The 22,423-nt window shown below is 39.3% G+C and overlaps 1 protein-coding gene across 4 annotated transcripts in view; it reads left to right on the forward strand.

Annotated features, from left to right (window-relative positions):
* Sorcs1 (sortilin related VPS10 domain containing receptor 1) overlaps positions 1 to 22,423 on the forward strand; it is a 475,560-nt gene that overhangs the window by 378,248 nt on the left and 74,889 nt on the right. For all 4 annotated transcript variants that reach the window (XM_071610693.1, XM_027930015.3, XM_027930019.2 and 1 more), the window contains exons 10-17: positions 2,261 to 2,407; positions 11,020 to 11,122; positions 11,388 to 11,464; positions 13,451 to 13,542; positions 15,094 to 15,201; positions 16,704 to 16,821; positions 18,298 to 18,428; positions 21,732 to 21,845. In XM_071610693.1, coding sequence (XP_071466794.1) covers positions 2,261 to 2,407; positions 11,020 to 11,122; positions 11,388 to 11,464; positions 13,451 to 13,542; positions 15,094 to 15,201; positions 16,704 to 16,821; positions 18,298 to 18,428; positions 21,732 to 21,845 — 890 coding nt within the window. The remainder of the gene's footprint in view (positions 1 to 2,260; positions 2,408 to 11,019; positions 11,123 to 11,387; positions 11,465 to 13,450; positions 13,543 to 15,093; positions 15,202 to 16,703; positions 16,822 to 18,297; positions 18,429 to 21,731; positions 21,846 to 22,423) is intronic.

Genomic DNA, 22,423 nt, shown 5'->3' on the forward strand with positions numbered 1-22,423 from the left:
GCCAAGCTGCCAGAGATGAATTACAAAGCCCAACTCTCTGCTCAAGTAGCATTTGATAATGCCAAGCAGTTGGGGCCTAATAAAATCACCACTTCTGCACATCAGATGAACCAGATCTACACATGCATAACCCTACTCTGCTGCCCTTGGCAAAAGGAGGAGAGAGCAGGAAGGAAACTGGGCAATGAAAATATGGGACTAGGTAACATTTTTATTTCTTATCGTAACCCTCTAGAGTACTGAGTGACTAAGACAGAGTCGTTTCTCATTTCTGGTTATGGTATAGAGAGAAGACCAGCATGACTTTGTTGAAAATTCTGATATATGAAATTTAATTTTTAAAGAACAGGCAGTTTGGTCATATTTAAGTTTCTAACAGCTGCTTGAACATATGCAAAAGTAATATGGAGTTTCCTGGTGAGCAGCCCTTATGGAGCTGGTATTGCAAATAACTGGATATAATTTGGAACTAACATAGTGTCATTGGGAGTTTGAGTGCCCCAATAGCTCCTGCCTAACTCTTTTTTTGAGGATTGACAATGCACAAGAAATTGTCCTAGCTGCTGTTGATTGCCCAGAATGTGGCTCGTTTTCCTAAGTAGTTCAAAGTATTCCTCTCAGCAACTCGTTTAAACCATTTATTTGTTTAACAAACTTGTAGTTCCAAAAGAGTACAAATTTAGCCCAACTCTAAATTATCCCAGGTGCCAAATCAGCAGGTACTAACTAATGAAGTCTGACTGTGTCCAAAGCAAAGGCAAAGAGTGTGTCTTCTATTGATCGAAGCCCAACCTCTTTGATTTGTCACATTTGGAGCTGTAGTTACTGAAAGAATTTTGAAAGTCATACAGATTTGAGTAGGAAACCCAACGATCTGTCATCATAAACCATTCATTTTGTCTGCACCTTAGTTTTCTCATCCACAGCCCTGGGATAAAAGTTGCTAAAACAGGTTGATAGCAAGTGTTGAAGTTTGTCTATGAAGGACTGGGGATAGTGCTTGACAGTATTGTTTCACTCATCTGATTCAAAATATTCACTTGGTAATACAATGGTTCCAAGTTAAGTAGGTTCAGAGATGCTTACTTATCCACTTATGCCCCATGCACGTGTCTCTGGTAGCTTTTAATCTAAGTCTCCCCTCCCTCATCCTCCAAATGTGGCTCATGAGAACACTCTCTCTTGGTTATCGAGAGCATTAAGGGAGATGCTGCACATGCAGAGATGAAAAGCACAACTCAACACATTTCAGTTCTTTTCTTCACTGCTCTCCATTATTTCTGGATTGGGATTATTTTCTGCAGGGTAAAATCTATGTTTGCTCAGTCCAAACCACCTGAAAATTCAATGCACAGTGGATAACTTGTTATTGCACAATTTTGACAATTGGTCAATTATTACCTCTTTCTTAACATATAGAAGAAAGCAAATAGTTATCTTCTCAGAGTTAAATAATTGATAAGAACTGCTAATGGTGAGAACAAAAACATTATAATAATGGGACAGGGATCAATTAGTGATTTAGAAAAACAATGTTTTCTTAAGTTTTAAGGTTTTTCTCAAATGTACACTGCATTTGGTGAATTAAAAGAGATCTTATACCAAAAAAAAATTACAACAGTAATTATATTAGAATCTTTGACTTTTCTCAGTTGCCCAAGGCTACAGATAGCTCAGTAATTTAGTCATTAAGAGCACAAGCTCTGAAGCCATTGAGTTCTGGGTAAAAATTCTAGGCACTTACTGTGTGTCCTTAGTTTAATCTTGGGAAAGTCCCGTTATCTGGATGAGCCTGAGATCTCATATGTGGAATAGAGAATAGAGTGATTTTTCCCCCCCCAGGAGGACTGTTAACAGGATTAAATGAGATACGATATTTAAGACTCTGGGTGCTAGTTTAGCATACAATAAAAGTAGCGTTTCTTTATTGAGCACTTGTGAAGTAACAGAACTGAGCGCAACCAGAGTTTATCTCCTGGCAACTGAAGGCTGCTGCCTACCCACCTTAGGGTAATAATAAGCTTCTGTCAAACTTGTATTATGATTCCCATACAACAAGGGGCTGATCTGCTGCTTTCTGTCCAACTGTCTGGGGAGTCATACCTAAGCATCATCTGCCCACCTCCATTCTCACCCTATGTTTCTTCCAAGACAAATACTCTTGGCTGAAGTTTGACAGCCTGCTTTAAAAAAAAATGTAAACAAAGATGTCCCTTCTTCTCAAATGGATGTATTTTTCAGCCATGTCCATTTTTCCCAGGTAGCAGGGATAAAGGGAATGTTCTTGGCTAACAAGAAGATTGACAACCAAGTGAAGACCTTCATCACATACAACAAAGGCAGAGACTGGCGTTTGCTGCAGGCACCAGACACAGATCTCAGAGGGGACCCTGTGCACTGCTTGCTGGTGAGTCCTCTTGGTGGAGTAGAGCACCCCCACAGTGAAGGCCTGGAAGTGCCTTTAATAAGATGATGAAGCTAGTTCTGGGATTTTTGTTCAGTTGATGAACAAAATGGGCAGGAAAGGGCGTGAAGGCAGAGTTTGCAGAAAAGAATCGCAGAGCTGCCTTTGTGATGAGCCAAGGAGATAAGAGCATATGATCAGTCTTGTGCTCATGTCCAGGATTTTTATTTTCCCCAGTTTTTTGTTTGTTTGTTTGTTTGTTTGGGGGATTTTTGTTTGTTTCTTTCTTTTTGAATTGAACCTAGGATCTCATGCATGCTAAAGTGCACCCTTCCTCTGATGGACATTAGCTGCCCTTTAACCAGAGTCCTGACAAGGACCTCGAATGGTAGTTTCAGGCAAAATATGATCATATTCATTTTTCATGAGGGTGTACCATAAATATTCTTACTTTCTTGTGAAAAATCCCCTGTTACAGATCTAATGAGGAATACATTTAGCTGCAAAACTGGTGAACTGAATGCAGAATTGTGTGACATATTCCCGTGGTAATGTTTGCTTGCATTTTGAGAGAAGTTTATGCCTCAAAAAAGGGTTAAGAATTACTAATTTAAACCCATTTATTTTCTTTATATTATGTTCCACTCATTTGTCTTAGTCTATAAAGCTTGGGCTGAGAGAAGCAATGGCCTGTGGAAAAATATGACCCATTGTGTTTTTCTAAATAATATCTCACTGAAACACAATCATGTTTATTCATGTCTGTATGGCCAACAAAGCCTAAGATATTTACTTTATAGCCCAGTGAAAAACAGTTGCTGACCCCTGCTTGAACTATGCTTTTCTTTTAATCATTTTACCTTTGGGCTATATATATATATATATCAGTGTAAATTTTTTATATATTTAATGATATCATGGTATCCAAGAGAAGGATCAAAGCTGGATCTTGCCTTCAAAGGAGTTTTCAGTCTACTTCTCTATTTGAGTGAGGTTAAGTTAATAAATGAAAGATTGTAGGGTCACATCTTATTGCTCTTAGTAGCTCTGAGGCCTACTCCATACTTGACGCACCAAGAGATACTCAGTGAATGTAGGAGGGGAGAAAGAGATGAATCATGGATTAAAGTCTCATGAAATTAATATGTTTTGTTTCTGTAAAATAGTTCAGAAGTTGTGTATAAGTGAAGGAAAAAGAAAGGTAGTATATAAACCTCTAGGTTTATATAAGAAGACCACTTAGTTTTAGCAGGAAGGGCTTGGTGCATGGTGCGTGTATATTCAGCCTGTCATCTTCCTGCCCGTCTATCCTTGTTCACACTCTGCACAAACCTGACTTTGATGTTATCCTCCCTCGGCTTGTTGCTTCCATCCTACAAAGCCTGGATGGTCACTTAGCAGGTTCATCCTGCACAGCAGTAGGTGGGTCACCCTCCTACTCGAGAAGACGCCAGCAGCTAGAGCTTGACCTTATTAGTTGCAGAGGATATCACAGTTGTCACTGTGCATCAGGGAAGCAGTCTAAAATTCAGCCTCCCACTCAGCTTCCATCCTTATTACTGGCAACTGGGAGAAAAACAGCCATTTGTTATAGTGAATGCACAAAGCCGTTGACAGATTGAGTAAATATAATAGCGATTTATTGAATGCCTATACTATGCAAGGCACAGTCACGTGGCATGAAAACAAACAAAAAACAGCATCAAAAACCCCAAACAAGTTCATCTTCCTAGCTAAGCTATTCAAAGTTGGAATATTGTGATATTTAGTCACAGATGCATTGAATGTACCAGTATCTTAATACGGTCTTCCATTCCCACCAGGTACTTTGCAGAGAATGAGAGTGAGCCTATGAGAGAGAATAAACCATGTGACATGGTTTATAGGCTCTTCAGCCTCCTAAATGGGCATTAAAAAATGGCTCTTAGAAGGCTGGGGCTGTAGCTCAGTGGTAAAGTGCTTGCCTTGCATGTGTGAGGTACTGGGTTTGATCCTCAGCACTATATAAAAATAAATAAAGATACTGTGTGTTCATCTACAACTAAAAACATATTAAAAAAATAGAATGGCTCTTAGTTTTTTGGCTCAGTGGTAGAACACTTTCCTGGTATGTACAAAGCACCTCTGGGTTTTATTTTCAGCACTAAAAAAAAAAGAAATTAATTAATATTAGTAATAATAAAATAATAAAAGTGATTCAAACCCAACAGCAAAGTGTTCCCTGCTTCCACCCCAACCCAGAATCATGAAATCATATTGCTGTGCCTCCAAAATAAACTTACCCTATTAGTTCCTTCCCTACCCCTGCTGGGACCATCCTAATCCAAGCCACAAGCATGTGTCACCAGACCCACAGTGCTGGATCCTAACTTTATATCCCCATTTCTATCTGACAATCCATTCTCCACACAATAGCCAAAGCAAACTTTTTGTTTTAAAATCAACTTTATTGAAGCAAAACAGAGAGATAAAAAGCAACTACTTTAAGAGAATACTTTGATGAACTTTGACAAATGTATATACCTACTATCACAATCAACAATCAAGGTGGGATATTTCCATCACCCTAAAAATCCATCTGGGCTCTTTTGCAATTAGAATCACACTCCCACCCCTAGAAAACCCACTCTTCTTCCTTATATTAAAATAGATTTCTCTTTTCTCAAATTTCATAAAATGTTATCGACTTAAACTTTTGAAAATCCACATCATATCTCTCATTAACGTCAGCATTCAAATGGTTTTCTAGTTCAAATTCCTTATCATGACTGACAGGTCCCATATGATCTGGCCTCTGTCTACTTCTCCCTGATCTCTAACCTCTAGCTCCACCTTCCTTACTCAGAAGCCCTGGTTCAGAGGGGTGAGTTCTTTTCACATCATGAATAAATATAATGTATTCGTTTATATCTTGGAGTATTTGAATTTCTTATTATTTTTTAAAATGTCCTTCCATTAATTATGCTTTTTCTTGGCATTCAGGTTCCTACTTCTCAAACAGCTTTCTTGAGAATCCAGTAAAGTTATATTCATCCTAATTCTTTTTTTTCCCCATGACCTCTACTCTATCTGAAATCAGCACATATATCCATTGACTTTCTCATCCACATCCCCCTGTTAAATGCTTCATGAACATGGGACTGTGCCTGTCTTTCTGGCCGTTCAAAGATTAGCTCCAAGAATCATATCTGCCACAGGGCAGGTGCTCAACATCCATACCATATTTGGGAGTTATGCTTGGAGTATACTTGAGAGTGTTGTTTGAGTTTCACATTTGGACTCCAGTGGAAGCCATGTGTTCCCTTGGATGATGACAAAGAAGGATTTGTTGTAACATCCGTCTCCTGAAGCTCTTGGTCTCAAGTTGGCTTCAAAGTCAACAAAATCACAATCCTCATTAAGATTGAGGAGAGATGAATTACTGTGATGGAGATGTGTGGTACCCAGGAGTCCTTTATCCTTCCTCCTTCATTAACCCTATTGCTTACTGCATTTTCAACAAGGATGCTTAAAAAACAGGTAGCTGACTGAAGGAGGTAAAATGGCAAAGGGGTGGGGAGGAGAGACCAAAATCACTTTTTAAAAATCTGCCAAAGGCCACAAAATAGCAAGGAAAATCTTTGAGCTACAGGAGACCCAGACTGTTAAAAACCTTCTTTAGGCTCAGGAGCTGGTTGGCAGAGAGGAGATAAAAAGTGATTTTAGATTGTGAGGACTTGGAAAGTGACAGTGTCACCGAAAGCACAGGCTAGTGATGAGAAAAGAGATTTTTTTCCAGCAGGGCTGTTACAAATGTGGAACAAGTTCAGAATTACAGCCCCAAATGGAATGTTCCTGGGAAAATGTATTCTATAGAAATAAGACATCCAGGGTAATTTGGGGCTGTATTTTTAGGACTTTCAGATTGATTGCTTGAAGGACTCAGCTGGGATTTCTTTCCTCTGAAGACTGCATTGTACAATTAGATAGGGTATTACAGGTCATGGTCCACTGGCCTCGAAGCCCCGGAATCAGGCTCCCAAGAGGCAAGATGTGAGCTGAACTGAGCCTGTGACAAATCCTTGGTCCCCTGGGGAAGGTGCAGTGTTTCATGCAGGGGGGCCCTGACTTCTTTATGGATTCCTTTGGCAGTATTTTACTGGAACTGAGCAGGCAGTTGTCCCAAGAGATTCATGACTGTGCTTTCCACCTCACTGCGCTGTGCCTGACACTACATGTGGTGCTGGTTTGGAATAGAACCGAACACCCCACACCCAACCCATTGTCTGAGGGCCTCCCTCGTCTTTGCTATTAAATCTTTACTGAAGAGTTAATGGAGTCCTAGCTCTAATTCAGAGTCAGAAACTACATATAAATGGGTGTATTGGGGTGAGGTGGTTATAGGTATTTGGGAATTTGCTTGCTGCCTTGTTATTTATGAAATTCTGATCAGTCCTTTCAGTACAATATTCAGATCAGTAGTTTTGGGGAAAAGGTACTGTGAAGATAGTATCTAAAGGCTGTTATAGAGGTTGGAAGGAAAAAGAATTTTAAGCTGGTTGACTCTCAAATACTCTCTAACCATTTGTTAAGTTCATTTATATCATAGTGTAGAAATGTCTTCTATCATTTGGTAATTCCCCATTGGTCGTGAGAGTGCCTAAAACGGGGTAGATAATTAATGATTCACCTGGAAAACATTATGCTAAGTGAAATAATCCAGGTACAAAAAGACAATTACCACATGTTCTCATTTATATGTGGAAACTGAAACACTCAGACTCTGAGGAGCAGAGGACAGATGGTGGATGAATGGGGAGATGTCCATCAAAGGGCACAATGCTTCCATTAGACAGGAGAAGTAAATGATCAGTATTTAAGGTGAAAAACTAGTAGTGGTTCAATTAAATCTAGCAGACATTTATGGAATACTTGCCATGGCCAAACTATCTTGTCAGTTAAAATAAAACATAAAAGAAGAAAGGTCGTTAGAACCTAGAAGTCCACCGATGGGCTTTCAGGGTTTGTGAGCTTCCTGAAATTGAACGGAAACTGTGTGCTTGTCCTTGTGCTTTTATGTGATCCTTAATTTGTATCAGATTTTCAGACATTATACCTGACCCTGAAAAGATTAAAGACTAAGGATCCAATTGTTCCTAGAATTGACCAATTGATGATGTGCCATGGCTCATGCATATGTGCAAGTCAGGCTTGTGACTGGTTCCTCCATCCTGTGTAAATCAGCTGCCAGGTCATTGGTGGTTTCAGTGTGCATTCCTGTATTTTTTTTCAAAGTTTTTCCATATTTTTCTCTTTTCACACTTTTTATTGGTGCATTATAATTGTACATAGTGGTGGGATTTGTCGTTACTCTTTGTACGTGCGCAAGATATAACAACATAATTTGGACAATATCATTTCCCACTATTTCTGGTATTTCCTCCTCTATACCCCCTCTCTCATCCCTTTTCTCTGCTCTATTGATCTCTCTTTCATTTTATTTTTTTAAATGTGGAAATAGAAGAGATACAGAGAACTGCTCTTGGAGCAAGCTGTGCTTTGACTCTGTTGCATTTGAGACAACCCTGGAAATATAGAAGCAACATCTGTGACCATTAGCATAGGGTAGGTAGGTGTACAGGGCCTGCTTGCTAACTTGATAAAAGAAGGCAGGAAAGAGCAGGACATGGTGGCCTGCACATGTAATCCCATCTACCCTGCAGTCTGTGGCAGGATGATTGCAAGTTCAAGACCATCCTGGGCAATTTAGTGAGACTATTGTCTCAAAATAAAATTTAAAAATAGCTGGGGATGTAGCTCAGTGGCAGAGACCTTGTCTATCTTCTGTGAAAGCCTAGGTTTAATCCTTAGAACTGGGGGCGGGGGGGGGGGGGGGCGGCGGTTGCTGTTGGGGAAAGTGTCTCTGCATGGTAAACTGTTCATAGGAATCCCAGAGCCTGGTCTTGTGTCCTGCAGGAACTTGGAGTCACTTGATCGTCATTATAATAAAATCTCTCAATTAGTTTTAACTTTGGTGACTTTTAACTTTTTGACAGATGTCCAAAGCAGGTACAGAAGTTTAAATTAAAAAGTGACAATGAATCACTTAACATTGTTTTTCTTCACATATTTGGGTAGACTATGTAAATGCTTTGAAAAATAATATGAAAGAAAGGGGGAAAAAGAAAACCACAGAATATTCTCCATGTACCAGCTGGGGGCAATCCAGTACTACAAATGTGAGAGTGGAGAAAATATACACCAAAAAGATCATTTCTAATGTTGCTGCTACTGTGCAAACTGGTGTCTTTTCCTCTCCAATCAATATGTCTTGGTCCGCTGAACACCATAGCAACAGAGCAGTGAACAGCCAGCCAATTGAAAACGTCCTGTTTCCTTTGTAATGGCGAGTTTCCCACACCAACTAATCCTTGGCTCAAGTGGCAACTGAGCTTCACAGTCTTCCAGCTGTGGCAGCAGCTGGCTCAGGATTGCAAGTTGGGTATTCCCCAATGCAGGAATTTTCTACACTCTTAGTGCAGCAGGCTTTGCATTAAGCCTAGATGTCTAGTTATGATGCCCAACTCCAGTATGCTTCTTGGGATGCCATGGAGATGGTCACATTACTCAGATTGTATGATTTGTGATCAATTCCATGTACCTCTGGCATTGTTCTGAGTAGAATAGTTAATCAATGTCTTTCGTGCCCCAATAAAAAAATGCAATACTTGATATTACATCCTTTTATTGATTCATCTTTTTAATTGGATTCTATGCACAATTCCACAGAAGATGCAAAGAAGTAGTTGACGTGCTCTCTTCATTTGTAGAGTATCTCTTTAGGAGATGAAACTGTACCATACCTGAAATAGGTTACTCAGGATTGTGCATCATAAAATAAATTGTAGTTTATCAGAGAAGGGGAGGCTCTTTCTGATAAGCTGCAGTTGTCAGGAAAATGTTCACGGAGAATATGATTAATGTCCCCACTCTATCCTGTCTTAATGTTGGCTCAGCATTGGGCAATACTGACCTGGGACATCTACAGCATTTAGCAGTATCTATTCTAGTCTTCCTCTTGGACAAAAGGATGCCAGATACATGACTCTGGTGTTTCTTTTTAGAGGGGCTATCTTTCTTACTTTTACAGAGCATTATAAAGTGAAATGTTGTTTGAAACTTTTACATGCAATTTTCATACAAAACCAATCGATTGTTTCTTGGGAGTTTTACTTTCTGTGTTGACAGTGAGGAAAGCACTCTCGTACTATCTGCAGTTTTATTTTGCTAGTATTTTGGTTACTTTTATTCCTGAGTTTCATTTTTAGCTCATCATTTACTCTATCCTATATAAATTTAATCATTGTATCTCTGTAGTCCTCTGAATATCTGTTGACTGAGACTTACAGAGCAGAATAAAAGTAATAACAGAGATACATGGGTGATTCCAAAGACTCAAGTCGATAAGATTAGAAAGTAATCTTCCTGGGAGATGAAAAAAAAATATGGGTTCAAACACAAACTTGTATTTTTTGACAACTCAGTACAAGGACTATTTTAAACAAAATTCGTAGAAGATTTATTATCCTCTTTTTCCTTTTTTTGGAAAGCTTGCATCTAGGTTCATCAGAGATATTGGTCTGTAGTTTTCTAGGAAAGCTGTTGATATCTTAATCAGGGAACTTGATCAAGGTTTTCAGACATAGATAAACAAACCCCTCATATTTTCATTTAAATTTTTGTTACTACTGCATTTTGTCTACAAGTATGACTACTGTATTGAATAAAATGGATTCTAAAAGGTAAGGAGGTGCAGGCCAACTTTGGAATTTTAATAGAGACACTGTGTCTGTTGTTTGGAGAACGTTAAGACAGGGGTACATGTCACACAGTCTTTTCCCAACTAAGACTGGGATTTCAACTGAAGAATGATTAAAAGAGGCCAGCTGACTTTTTCAAAGTTCTCCTGGCCTGACTCAACCTTTTCTGGCTTCAGATTCCATTTCTCTGGCTATACCCTGCAACTCTTCTGCTTCTTTGTTATTGATGTTCCCAATGTCTGAACATCTTGCCCACAGTTCAAAGCCTACTCATCCACCATTTTCTCCTAGGAACTCCCCCTGCCTAATCCAAAGTTGGACTGTACCTCCTCACTTTCTAGAATCTCATATAATGTGTTGTCTGTATTTATCTTATGGCTGTTAAAATATTCTCTCTCTTTATAGTAATAAATAGAAAGATCTCATGTTTTCTACTTGAATTGTAAACTCTCAAATGACCAAAAATGAGGCTTTGCAACCCCGTCATAAACTTCCTCTAGAGTTTTATGTATATGGTACTTAAATACTCATCAAATTACCAAATTGGCACTTACATCAGCAAATTACACCTACAGTGAAGGAGCTTTCTATTCTTGCAAACTTGGCAATTGTCTTACACTTAGTAGACACTAGATATTTGTGGAATGCAAGGTGGTAATTGGGTGGACGAATGGGTGGTAAGAGGACACAGGGATGGGGAAAGATAGTTGGGGTGATGGAATGGACAGATAGATGGATGCATGAATGCTCTGAATTGGGGCTTTAGGTGACCATTAGCTTTTGTGCTGTTATGACTCTCATTTCTTCCCTGTGTAGCCCTATTGCTCACTACACCTTCACCTGAAAGTCTCTGAGAATCCCTACACATCAGGAATCATTGCCAGCAGAGACACAGCTCCAAGCATCATTGTTGCTTCAGGTAAGAAGCTTGTCTCCTTTGCTTGCTGCTGTAGATGGTGCTGATTTTAAGAAGCTAGATATCCGTGGTTGGAATTTAATGAGAAGGCTAGAAATATTTTCAAAGGCACCTAAACCATTAACCCTGAAGCAAGTATGTTGAAAACCCCTGCTTGGACAAAATGCTTGCAGTCAAAATCCTTCTCAGGCCATGCAGACTGCTGATCTAGGCCATTGTTAGTTTTTGTGGAAAGTTCTTTTCACTAATGGTGATGTGCTCTTTCTAGGTAATATAGGTTCTGAACTGTCAGACAGCGACATCAGTATGTTTGTCTCTTCAGATGCAGGGAACACTTGGAGGCAGGTAAGAAAAGACCCTGGGTTGTATTGCCGAAGTTTAAATAGCATAAAAATTGTTCAATTTGGTTCAAGTCTAGGAACTTATTTAGCAGTGGTACATGCTACACATGAATCCTAAAACATACTACGTGTTTTTTTTTATAAAAGTCTCAGGCTGGGGTTGTGGCTCAGCGGTAGAGCGCTCACCTCGCATGTGCGAGACCCTGGGTTTGATCCTCAGTACCACATAAAAATAAGTAAGTGAAATAAAGGTGTTTTGTCCAACTACAACTAAAAAATAAATTAAAAAAAAATCTCAAACAAATATTTTGAGTTTAGCAAATTTTTGTGCAATTTCATTTCTTTTGTTATTTAATAAAGATAATTCTTAATTAGGGCCTGGATGTAAAAACATTTATAAGTGAACATTTTTTTTTAATTAGATCTGATGGAATTTTTCCCATAAAAGAAAAAACAGAATCCCTGTGGATTTATCAAATAGGAACTTGGAACTTAAAGGGTTGATTGTATATCTAATTCCAAGTTGCCACCATAAATTCCCTTTGCCTTAAAGCCAGAACAGAGAAGAATGCAATGATATAGAAATGGCCATTACCCAGGTGGTGTTTTGAGATGCTTAAATCTCATGTGCAAAAGACAGAGTAATAACCATCAGGATGCATATGTTAGATAAAGTAGAAATGGAATCACTTTAAACCAATGTGTTTAGCTTAAATGCTTCCTGCCTTTCTTCTGAATGAAAATTAGATATCCATGGCTTATAAACCAGGCAGTTAATGAGGTTTAGCAATCATAACAAGATATGAGCCTAATGCATGGTTGTTACACTTCAATAAATATGTTTTAATAACTCACTGACGTTTAATTATCATACAATAACTAGTACTGTAAATTAAAATCTAATGCACAGGTAATCACACTTGGCAATGAGAGCACTCTACTTTGAATTTTAGAAAAAAAAACATCTACATGATGGTCCAGTTGCCACTTATTACCTTCAAACGTTTGAAGAAAATCTGTGGGATTCTCAAATTTTAAGAAAAGCATGGCAGGGAAAAAAATTGCATAAGAAACCTCAGAGTAACAAATCTTAGAACTACGCAGAAACATAGACTCTTTAAGGAAGAAGCTTCCTCTGGAAAAGAGAGATGCAGTATTCCATTTTCTTCCTCCCAACACCCTAAACAAGCCATGGAAATCTCTACTTCTATGGTCCTGGTGTGTGTCTTGGGTATAAGAAAGAAACAAGGGGAACAAAAGAATCTGTTTGTGTATATCATCAGACAAGGCTCTTGTAGCAATCTGACTACAAGTATAGCACACGTCTGGTAGAGAGGATTTAGAGATGTTGCCTCATGTTTCCATTTGACTTCAAATTATTTGCTTCATATTTTGAGAAAGTCTCAATAGCACATGTCCCCAAGGTGACAATTTCATTTTGATCAGAACTACTTGCAACTTGGCGGAACTTTTGTGAATTAAACAAGAGTACCTTTCTTTGGTAACACTTGGAATGTTGGAAAATTAGATAGAACAGGGTACCATAACACAGCAAGTCCCAGTTCCCATCAGGGACTGTCTGCATGGTCTTTGGCAAGTCACTACATTTGTCTAAACCTTAATCTTTTAATCTGTAAAAATGAAACTATTGAAGAAAACAGTCTTTAAGATTCCATCCATCTAGAGATATATATGCCGTTTCCTGATATTCTGACATCATCAAAAATGAAAATAAACGGATATTACCCTAATGATAAGAGAATATTAACACAACACGTACTAGATGTTTTTAAATTCATTTTCTTCATACCTAAATATCATTTTACATGTAGCCTAAGTTGGGAAGCATTGTTTAGCTCAATTCCCCCGCTAAATTTAGGGAGATCTATTTTTGTCCTGGGAGGGATTTTTGCTCTCATTTGAAAACTAATTCTCTGTACAGTGGGTGTGTGTGGACGTGTGTCCATGTGTGTTCGTTTTCCTCATCTAGATCTTTGAAGAAGAGCACAGTGTTTTGTACCTAGATCAAGGTGGAGTCCTGGTGGCCATGAAACACACTTCTCTTCCAATTCGACATCTTTGGTAAGGGCACCTGCTGCCTGGGGGACATGCACCTGCTGGTTCTGCACTACAGGACTGGCCTGGGAATCAGGCTATCACACTGTGACTGTGCTTAGTAAAGTGTCAAGATGAGCTTGAGTTTAATCTACACCTTTGCTCCTCTAAAAGAAGATTGTTGCCTGCAGTTTTGGCAGGGGGAAGGTAGAAATGTAAAAGCGGGGGTGATTTTTGTTCTGAAAAGAAGAATTTTCAAATGTGACTGTCAAAACCTATCACCAGTACCTTTTTCTCTCATTGCAATCACAGGTAGGAGGATGTTCACTACTACTCAGTCTCTGAGTAGTTAAACTTGGTGTTATGTCCTAAATAACATCTCCTCAAATACAGAATGTGTTATGTACATTCTGCACAGAGATTAGCCGTTTATGATGGTCATACTCCTATCTGTTTCTCCTGTGAAGCTTCCCGAACTTCCTTTTTTGAGGTGACATTCTGCCCCTTTGCCTGTATATCGTCCCCTGGTGGATGTGCAAGGTCTACCTTCCAGAGGGGTTTCTAGTCGGCTTCTTCCTCTGTGTTTGAAAGTGACTGTCTCACATGTGAGCTTGTTCGAAATCAAAAGCCTGGTTTTCCCTCTAAGTTGTTACTTTGATGACTAAAGAGAAGGCTGCAGAAGAAAAAACAAGGCTTAGTTAGCCTGGGGAACAGAAATCCACAGAGAAGGAGAGCAAAAGAAAATCTCCTGTAACAAAATGCCAGAAACTGGTTCACTCATAAAGAACAGAAATTAATAGCTCTCAGTTCTGGAGTCTGAAAGTCCAAGATCAAGGAGGCACTGACAGATTCAGTGCCTGGTGAGGACTCTGCTTTCTGGTTCCCAAATGGTGCCTTCTTGCTGTGCTATCACCTGGTGAAATGAGCAAAACAATTATTGAGGCCCTTATAAGTCTTTAACCCTGTTCATGAGAGCTCTGCCCTTATGATCTGATCATCTCCCAGAGCATCCACCTCCTAATACTACCAACATATGTGAGGGCACAAACATTCAGACCATAATGGTAACCCTCAGAGGGGCACACTTCTCCACTCTCATTCTCAAGGGCCCATCCTTCTGTTCTCATCCATTAATTCAATGAGGGGAGCTAAGATTTACAACAATGTAAAACCTGCCACCTTTTGGAATTTGCCATTTAGAGATAGGTCTGTTGAAATCCATCTTCAGGATCACATGCTGCTAGATACCAGTGAGGATTTGGAGAGGGTCACACTGAGGTCTAAAGACTAATATAATATCTAAGTTAAAAAAATCAGCCAGAGACTCTTATGATTCCCATTTTACACAATTCTTCCTTATTGGGATCTTAATGCATGAGTCCCACTGGTTTAGCTACCTGTATTTGTGCCCTTTGATATAATGAAGAAGACCTAATCAGACGGAAGGAGGGCTCATTTTGACAATGCCCGAGCTGCCTTTAAAAATGCAGCCTTTCTTGGTTGATAGTATATTTTCTTAGAAAGGACTTTTTATATTTTCTCTTGAGATCCTTGACTATTGTTTTCCTCTATCACTAGGTTGAGTTTTGATGAAGGGAGATCTTGGAGCAAATACAGTTTCACTTCTATTCCACTTTTTGTGGATGGGGTTCTGGGTGAACCTGGAGAAGAAACACTAATTATGACGTAAGTGGAAAGCTATGGTATGGTTCAGCCTTAATATAGGAGAGTAAATCCAGAAAGATGTTTTATAGCTGAGTCTGCTTTGATTTGCTGCTGTTAGGTATGAAGTTGTTATCACAGTCAGTGCCCCCTGCTACAGGAGTCCCTAGCAAAAAATGTGGGCAATCATTTTCTTGGCTCTGATAGGTTTGAGGAGACTCAGACTGGGGGTGGTAGCAGAAGAGAAAAGCTCTTTTCTTTCTATATTCAATGAGTTAGGGAAATTAGAAGGAATTATTTCAAGAGCAAATAAAACTATGCATTTAAAATTTTAATATAAGCAGAGTGTATATGCAGAAAATCTCAGGCGTCTAAGTATAATTTCTATTTCAGTCAGAACACAGCATTTGATCAAAACCCCACAAGGGATTTTATTTTTCTCTGGCTCTTTACCTAACCCAATTGTGAGGCATATTAGGAAAACCATGAGAACAATCTGTTCTTGTGAAATTGCATTTACACTCATTCTTGTCTGAAAAGTGATGATCATTAATTTGTGAAAGACATGATTAATGAGTCGGCTGCCTATGGGTTTCAAAATATGGGCTTTGAACTTGGAATACGAAACTGTGATATTTCCTTCCCCTAGAAAATTGGCCATGGAAAAACAGAAAAGGAAGGTTTCAAAGTAGTTGATCCTGTCATCATTGAAAATTTCAAAATCGAAGTAAATAATTGGCTTGTTTTCTAACCCCATACTGCACTTTTTTCAATGATAGAAAACATCAAGAAAAATTTAATATGCCTAATAGCTATGCTTTTGCTCATGGGAAACATAGCTAGATTAGCAATTTATTCCCTAATTTGCTTTTATTCAGTTTTTATATTTGCAGAACATAAATTTTAAAAAGCTTATCTAAAAATCCACTTTGTGGCTTTTATCTACATGTATCATTGTTGATTCAATCACTGCATTAAACACCTGATTCTCTGAGTAGGGCGAGTAGAATGTTCAATGTAGGAGCACGTCATTACCATTTGGCTGTGATATCTACTTCCCTAGGGACTGGTGGAAACACCAAATAGCATGGAAACCAAAAAAAAAGAAAAACTGGTATATTAGCTCTAGAATTTTCAAGTATAATCTTGGACCACCTAGAATGCACTTCTTATGACTGTTTTCTCTGTCCTTTTTGTCACTTATTGTCGTGGTACAACATATTCAAGTGGGCTCTTAAGTTAAATACCCTGAGATCCATCTGTACCCCTGATTAGTGGCTTGAATTTGGTATGGAGGAACCTCTTTGAGCCTCAAGTTATCCATCTTCAATGAGGAGCCCATAATGGAATCCTCTTCATAAATGTATTTGGAGAATTAAAAGCTTTGACCCATATAATGTTCCTGGCATAACACATGACACCCCTATGAACACCAAGTTCAGAGTTAACACAACAAATGCAAGCTCTTGTTAATACTGTTGCCATTGTGATTACCGTGTTTACTTTTATCATCATGAACCCTGTAGAGTGTTTGGACACTTCAGCCACCGCTCTGAATGGCAGCTGGTTAAAGTGGACTACAAGTCCATTTTCGACAGACGGTGTGCCGAGGAGGACTACAGGCCTTGGCAGCTACACAGCCAGGTAAGGGGAAGACAGCTGAGACTGAGCCCTGGGCAGGGGGCATGAGAGGTGCTCAAGGAAAGCTCATCCTTCAGACTTAGAAACTGGAGATCTCTAGGCCAAAATGCCCATTTCTTCCTTTCGTTCTTTCTTACATATTTTGCATGACACAGCATTGAACAAACTCAACATTTATATCTTGTTGTGAAGTTATTTCTGTTTTATTATGCTAGAATATAATGAGATAAAATTCAAATGTGCTTGGCTTAGACTTACAACTCAAAATGAAATACCAACTCAGCACTGAGATTCAAACATAATTTATCTGAGCATGTCATACAGTGGGGGCAGGGTGAGGAAAAGATCTTCCACTTTATCTACCAATTCAGACAGAGGCAAAGCATAAAATGACAAACTAATGCTCCATAAGCAGTTCCAGAAAAACCCTTCCTGTCCATTTCCTGGATTCCCTGGGAATACATAGTACTTCTTGCCTCCTTCTAAGGTACTCAAAGTATAAGAATACAGAATTATGAATAGGAAACTTTCCTACATCCTGGCCTCTTAGTTATTCAACTCACATCAAAAGGCTTGGATGAAAATGTCCCTTTAACTTTCTATGGCGGGAACCATTTCTACAGGCCTCTCTGAGGATCTAGTGGAAGCTCTTATTGCAAAGCCATCACTTTGTTCAGGCAGTGAAACATGGTAGGCTCCAAACCTGGACTAAGGAATGCATTTGCATGAAGATGTGTAATGGAGCCTCAGGAAAGACAGCCTAGAACCAATTAAACACAATTCTGCTCTCGTTGTTCAGAAGCACAAAAGAAGCTATGTTTGACAGTGGGCGCTGCATTAGCTAGAAACACCCTCCCTATTCAGAGGCTCAACAATAAAATTATCGCTCACTTACATTGCTGCTATTTTCCCCTTTGGAATGCATAAGCATTGTGATATTCAAAGCTTTTATTTATTTCATGGAAAACACTGAATTTAGCTCTCTTGTTTGTCTGGTAGATGAACATAAAATCAGTGCTATAAAGATGTGTGGGCAGAAGCATAATAAATCGGGACAAAATGGTTCTTTACATTTCTTAGCAACACTCGTATTTCGTATGCTCATAAATGACCAACTGTATAAATCTTTTGTTAGAGGAGAATTGAACTTAATTACTACTGGTTTGCCAACTAGTTATAATCTGTCTTAATTATCTGTGTGTCCTCTGTAGCACTAAGATGTAACCCTCCCCCAGTACCAGTTTGTTAAACACATGAAAAGTTAGGGATTTATTAGATAAATTCCAGTACTTCTTAGTATTATCTTTATAGTCACATATTATGATAGACATCAAAAACAAAATGCGGTTAGCACAAAAGTACCACACCAGAATCTGTGTTACACTGAGGTTTGTGAATATCTCCCTAACCTTCCCTAATGTGGAACAGGAAACATACAAGCTATGTGCCCAGCTGTGTGTGATGGTTGTCTGCTCACAGGGGGAAGCATGCATCATGGGAGCCAAGAGGATATACAAGAAGCGAAAATCCGAGCGGAAGTGTATGCAAGGAAAATACGCAGGAGCTATGGAATCTGAACCTTGTGTTTGCACAGAAGCTGATTTTGACTGGTGAGCTGGCACCATTATTCCATGGAGTCATTCTATATTTCAAATACACGTGGCCCTTGAAGAGAGTTTAGATTGGAAATAGTAGTGACATATGTAGGGCTCATGGCAAACCTCAGATTCTTATAAGATTATCTCTTGGGGACATCATGGTTACTAGCTATGTGCCTACATGATGACAAAACCAGGCATTTCTTTAGATTTAAAGAGGATTAAGAAGATAGTTGGTAATTATCTTCATAGAGTTGATGGATACTTTGGTCAAAAAGAGAAGCTAGATCTATCCTATGTTACTTTGGACAGCAACTCTGAAAACAATAATTGGACTTTGCAGGGTACGAAGATAAAGTCTAGATAAATTCTTTCTGGAATCCAGGGTTTTCAGTAGGAAATGATGGTCTTATAAGGCAGTAAATTCTCTGTCTCTGAAAATTTTCAATCAGTGGTCAGCTGAGTACAGCTAATAGAGATGTGGAAGACATTTGTGAACTCATTGTAAGGATGGATTTGATAGCATTATGAATTTTTGAAGTGGTAAAGAAGCTGGTTAAAACTGGAGAAGTACTGAGACTTTGAGTGGTTTAAACGAAACTCAGAGTGCCGTAGAATTCTTGCTGGAACATTTGCTAAGCAGAAACTTTGCTTATGGGACCAAAGATGAGTACCTTCACTTCATTCTTAGTCAATGTTTAGTGGTCAGGTAAGGTTGACAAATTATTAATGGTAAATGATTGTTCCATTTGTAATTATCTCTATCACATTTTATGTTATTTATTTTCCTCTTCTGTATTTCTGTTGTATATAGTTATGCATGTGTGTGTGTGTGTGTGTGTGTGTGTGTATTTTTTACTTTAGAGAAAACAATCACTAAATAGGTATGTAGATGTTGAACAATTGAAATGTGACCTGGATAAGAGCTTTATCCAGGTCTTTAACAATTTATTTCTAACTGTGTAACCATCACAGGTCAAACACCTGATCATCAAAATATCAGTGATCAAACTGAGACATTGTGTGTGTGTGTGTGTGTGTGTGTGTTTATAAAATATTTTAGAAGAATTTTGCCTTCTCTAACATTAGGACACTGGAGATGTTCTCTGAATGAGTAGTACTGAGAAGGCCTGACAAAACTGGGCTCCAGTGGACTAACAACCACCCATAGCTATCCCCTTTATTGATGGATAAGGCAAGTCAGCTGGACACAGTGGTGCACACCTGTGATCCCAGCGACTCCAGAGGCTGAGGCAGGGGGATTGTGAGTTCAAAGCCAGCTTCAGAAACTTAGTGAAGCCCTAAGCAACTCAGTGAGACCCTGTCTCTAATTATATATATATATATATATATATATATATATATATATATATATATATATATATATATATAATGTGTGTGTGTGTGTAATATATGGCTGAGGATGTGGCTCAGTGGTTAGGCTTCCTGAGTTCAATCTCTGGAACCAAAAAATAAATAATAATAAATAAATAAATAAAAGAGCCAGTGCTGTGTCTCTTTGGGGTCAGCCAAGGCAACAGAGCTGCAATGACTTTAGCTCACAAGGACTTCCACAGGAGCCTCCCCAACAATGACTTCTGTTGTAGTCAGTGCAACATTACACTAATAAAGTGACAAAAATAAAAATACCTGTCCTGCACTTTGGCACTGACATCCTGAAATATATTTATAAGAAATCTTACCATGGGTTTTTCAGTCAGTCATCACAACCTCTTTCCCATCATGCACTTTATTCAAGGATTTGCAGAGGAAGTTAGCATGCTACACTACCAGCTTAGCTTTGGCCTTATGTAACAGTCATTTGTTTTCGGAGAGCAAATTTATTCTCTGGTAGAAAATTTAAGAGGATAAGTAAGAAGAGAATCCCCAATTCCCTCGTTTCTCCTGGAGACATTTCTTTAGGTTTATTTTCTGCAAGGTTCCAAAATAAACCAGCATGTTGTTCCTGTTCTTCATGTTCAATTGAGTGGAGGAAACCCAGGATACGGAAAGCAACCAGGCTTCTCTCCTTCCCTATTCCTTGGCCCTATCCTTGCATTCATTTGTGATGGGGATCTGTCATCATCTCACCAGCTGAACTGCATTCAGACAAGAAGAAAATTAATCATAAACAAGGCCATTGTAAGGTTTTTCTGGTCAGATGGGATTTGGGGGAACTGCATGATTTGTGAAAATATTTTGGAAGGCTCACCATGACGTTGTTGGGCTTTTACTGGTGGCTGGGATTTCAGTGATTCCACCTGACTGCAGTGTAATGAAAAGTGTTGTTACTGAATGTTCCCTTTTAGCTTGGCTCCCTGGACATTGCCCCAGGTGACCTTGCCAGGCGTGCTCCAGCATTTTTAATGTAATTCCCTGAAGTGAGCACTGGGTGTCCTGGAGGCAGCGATTCTGAAGTCTTACTACCCATGCTGTGTTGAACCAGCACCAAATTTAGCTGGTATGTGCAGAATTCTAAGTACCAGCTGCCTGGAGACAGGCCCCTGAGCTCAGCCAATGTCTTCCTTCCCACCCCTCATGTGCCAGCATCTCACCTCCATTACACAGATGGGCCAATTCCTACTAATGCTTGCTGATTGCTGCCTGCAATTTGTCTGTGCATGCAGAGGTGCAATTTGTTGTCATCCTCTGTGCCTGGCTTCATCTCCCAGAAGCCAAGAATATCAGGCCACTCAGAGGCCCCTGGAAGCAAGCAGAGAGGACTGGGAGAGAAGACAGTTTCCAAACCAGAGAGAAGCTATAGAGCTGTTAGTCCCAACTGGCAGCAATTACTACCTGGGACAAAACTTTTCCTAAGGGGATGCTCTAGACACTTCTGAAGGACATTTTTTTTTTTTTTTGGCCATGACTTTAAAACATATGGTTTGTGCACAGGGAAACCTGGCTCTGCTTTAGTCGGTAAATCCAGATGTCTTGGAAGAGCATCCCAAAGACATCACCGGTAATGAGGCCTGTGCCACATGTGGCTGTATTAAACTCTATGGAGGAGTCGTTTCTAGGGCTCCAGCTTCCACCACTGCCTGGTTTCTAATTACATTCAGTGTTTCTTTCTAATGAGAACATAACCCACAATTTTAACTTAAAGGTGCTTAAATGGAATTATCGATTCTGCAGGAGGTTTTCATGGATTGTTGATAGATAGTCTATGGGAGGCAAGTTCCATTTTTAAGCTATTGATTTAGGGAATACATCCTTTTGACTGACTGGGGTAGAAGGTGTCTGTGGACTAACATGGAATTGTTCTGCGTCATTTTCCACCTACTGAAAGGTTTATCTTGGCTCTTTCCCCCACAGTGACTATGGCTATGAGCGACACAGCAACGGGCAGTGCCTGCCAGCATTTTGGTTCAATCCATCCTCTCTCTCAAAGGACTGCAGCATTGGACAGAGCTACCTCAATAGTACTGGGTGAGTTTCGGAGGCAGTGTCCTTGAGGGGGTCAATCTTTTCGGCTTTTGAGCACGTGTTCAACTGACAGAATTACTTGTGATCCAAGACTGTGTAATGCATGTGCTTCATTTTAATAAGACAGCACAGGTTGGCATTGATAGTGCACTTTGTATCTGGGGCTAAGACTCTGGTTTCACATACACAAAGGAGGAAGGTTTCCTTGGAGGAAGAAGATGATGATGCTATTTACATAGACATTTCTTCACTCTTTGATACTTTATCAGCTCTTTACTCATGTGAGGTTACCTTTTACACTCACTCCATCTGCATGAGGAAGGCCAAATAGATGATTTTTTTTAATGTGCTTTTTGTTTTGTAGATGTGGAAGCCTGAGTCAAAATGGGAGCTCATTAACTTTTCAACTTACAAGTTTTAACAGGAGTGTACTTTGCTTTCTGTCTGTAGTAAGGAATTGCCTCATGTGAATTGGGAACAGGACAGTTTCAGGATCTGCAGGATGAATCAGCAATCTGGAGACCCAGAAAAGCTGATGGCTTAGTTCCAGTCTGACTCAGAAAGCCAGTGGTAGAGTTCCT

This window comes from Marmota flaviventris, chromosome 4, assembly GCF_047511675.1.
Source record: "Marmota flaviventris isolate mMarFla1 chromosome 4, mMarFla1.hap1, whole genome shotgun sequence".
Taxonomy (NCBI): Eukaryota; Metazoa; Chordata; class Mammalia; order Rodentia; family Sciuridae; genus Marmota; species Marmota flaviventris.